Raw genomic sequence first — 1,755 nt, forward strand, 5'->3', positions numbered from 1 at the left:
AATCATGTAAGCTAAATAAATTTAGAAATTTAAGAAGTAAAAGAGAAAGAAAAGTGGTAAAAAAAACTTACACAAATAAATACTGGTTGAAAACTTTCCAAGTTTGGGACAGATATTCACATCCAGAGTTGTGAAAGCTCCATGGACCTGAAACAAGATCAACCCAAAGAAGCTACCCTGAAATGCTGTAAGCAAATTGTCAAAAGTTAGGTCACCAAACCAAATTTAGAAAACACAGGAGCTGCACTTCCGGCAGCAACGGCGGGAATCCGGCCGCTGGCTGGCGTCTAGGCTTCGGTGGAAGGGAATCCGGCGGGGATCTGAGCCATCAGAACCACCAACATGACGGTGGGCAAGAGCAGCAAGATGCTGCAGCACATCGACTACAGGATGACGTGCATCCTACAGGACGGCCACATCTTCATCGCCACCTTTAAGGCTTTTGACAAGCACGTGAATTTGATCCTCTGTGACTGTGACGAGTTCAGGAAGATCAAGCCGAAGAACTCCGAACAGGCAAAAAGGGAAGAGACGCGAGTCCTCGGCTTGGTGCTGCTGCGAGGGGAGAACCTGGTCTCCATGACAGAAGAGGGTCCTCCTCCCAAAGATACTGGCATTGCCAGAGTACCACTTGCTAGAGCTGCTGGGGGCCCAGGGATTGGCAGGGACTCTGGCAGAGGAATCCCAGCTGGTGTTCCCATGCCTCAGGCTCCCGCAGGTCTTGCTGGCCCAGTTCGTGGGGTTGGTGGGCCAACCCAACAGGTGATGACCCCTCAAGGAAGAGGCACTGTTGCAGCTGCTGCAGCAGCTGCCACAGCTAGTATTGCAGGGGCCCCCACCCAGTACCCACCTGGCCGTGCGGGTCCTCCCCCACCCATGGGCCGAGGTGCACCTCCTCCAGGCATGATGGGCCCACCTCCTGGTATAAGGTCTCCTATGGGTCCCCCAATGGGAATTCCCCCTGGACGAGGAACTCCAATGGGCATGCCCCCTCCAGGGATGCGGCCCCCTCCCCCTGGGATGCGAGGCCTCCTTTGACCCTTGCCACAGAGTTATGGAAGTATATCCACAGAGGCGTGGACCCCATCCCCCAGGGCCACGTTACCACAGACCTGTTTGTTTGTTATGCTGTTGTTCCTGGAGTCTCACCGGATTGTCCGGTTTCCCTTACAGGGCCCCCTCCCCCGGGAATGCTCCCTCCAAGGCCCTAGACTCGTCTTGGCCCTCCTCAGCTCCCTGTCTGTGTCCTGTAAGGCTGTACATAGTCCTTTTATTTCCTTGTGGCCTATGAAACTGGTTTATAATAAACTCTTAAGAGAATATCAAAAAAAAAAAAAGAAAAGAAAAGAAAACACAGGAGACATTGGCATGGGCAAAAACTTTTTGTAAAAGATCCCAGAAATACAGGCAATAAAAGCAAAAATAGACAAATGGAATTGCATCAAGCTAAGAAGCTTCTGAACAGCAAAGGAAACACTTATCAAAATGAAAAGACAACCAACAGAATGGGAGAAAATATTTGGAAACTATGCAAAGGATAAAGGACTAATATTCATTATCTATAAAGATCTCAAGAAACTCAACTAAAACAAAACAAATAATCCAATTAAGAAATGGGCAAAGGACACGAACAGGCATTTTTCAAATGATGAAATTTTAATGGCCCACAGACACATGAGAAAATATGATCACTAGCCATCTGGGAAATGCAAATAAAAACCATAATGGGGTTTCACCTAACCTCAATTACGATGG

General features: G+C 48.6%; 1 protein-coding gene across 1 annotated transcript; it reads left to right on the plus strand.

Annotated features, from left to right (window-relative positions):
• The first annotated feature begins 246 nt into the window (after positions 1-246).
• Positions 247-1,352, plus strand: LOC100355799 (small nuclear ribonucleoprotein-associated protein B-like). The gene has a single exon (XM_051855929.2). The coding sequence runs from the start codon at positions 343-345 to the stop codon at positions 1,036-1,038; it is 696 nt and encodes a 231-aa protein (XP_051711889.2). The 5' UTR covers positions 247-342; the 3' UTR covers positions 1,039-1,352.
• The last annotated feature ends 403 nt before the right edge of the window (positions 1,353-1,755 follow it).

Source organism: Oryctolagus cuniculus, chromosome 5 (assembly GCF_964237555.1).
Source record: "Oryctolagus cuniculus chromosome 5, mOryCun1.1, whole genome shotgun sequence".
Taxonomy (NCBI): Eukaryota; Metazoa; Chordata; class Mammalia; order Lagomorpha; family Leporidae; genus Oryctolagus; species Oryctolagus cuniculus.

Bases quoted from the DNA above. Each gene is read 5' to 3' on its own strand.
- LOC100355799 (XM_051855929.2), top strand. From the start codon at position 343: ATGACGGTGGGCAAGAGCAGCAAGATGCTGCAGCACATCGACTACAGG.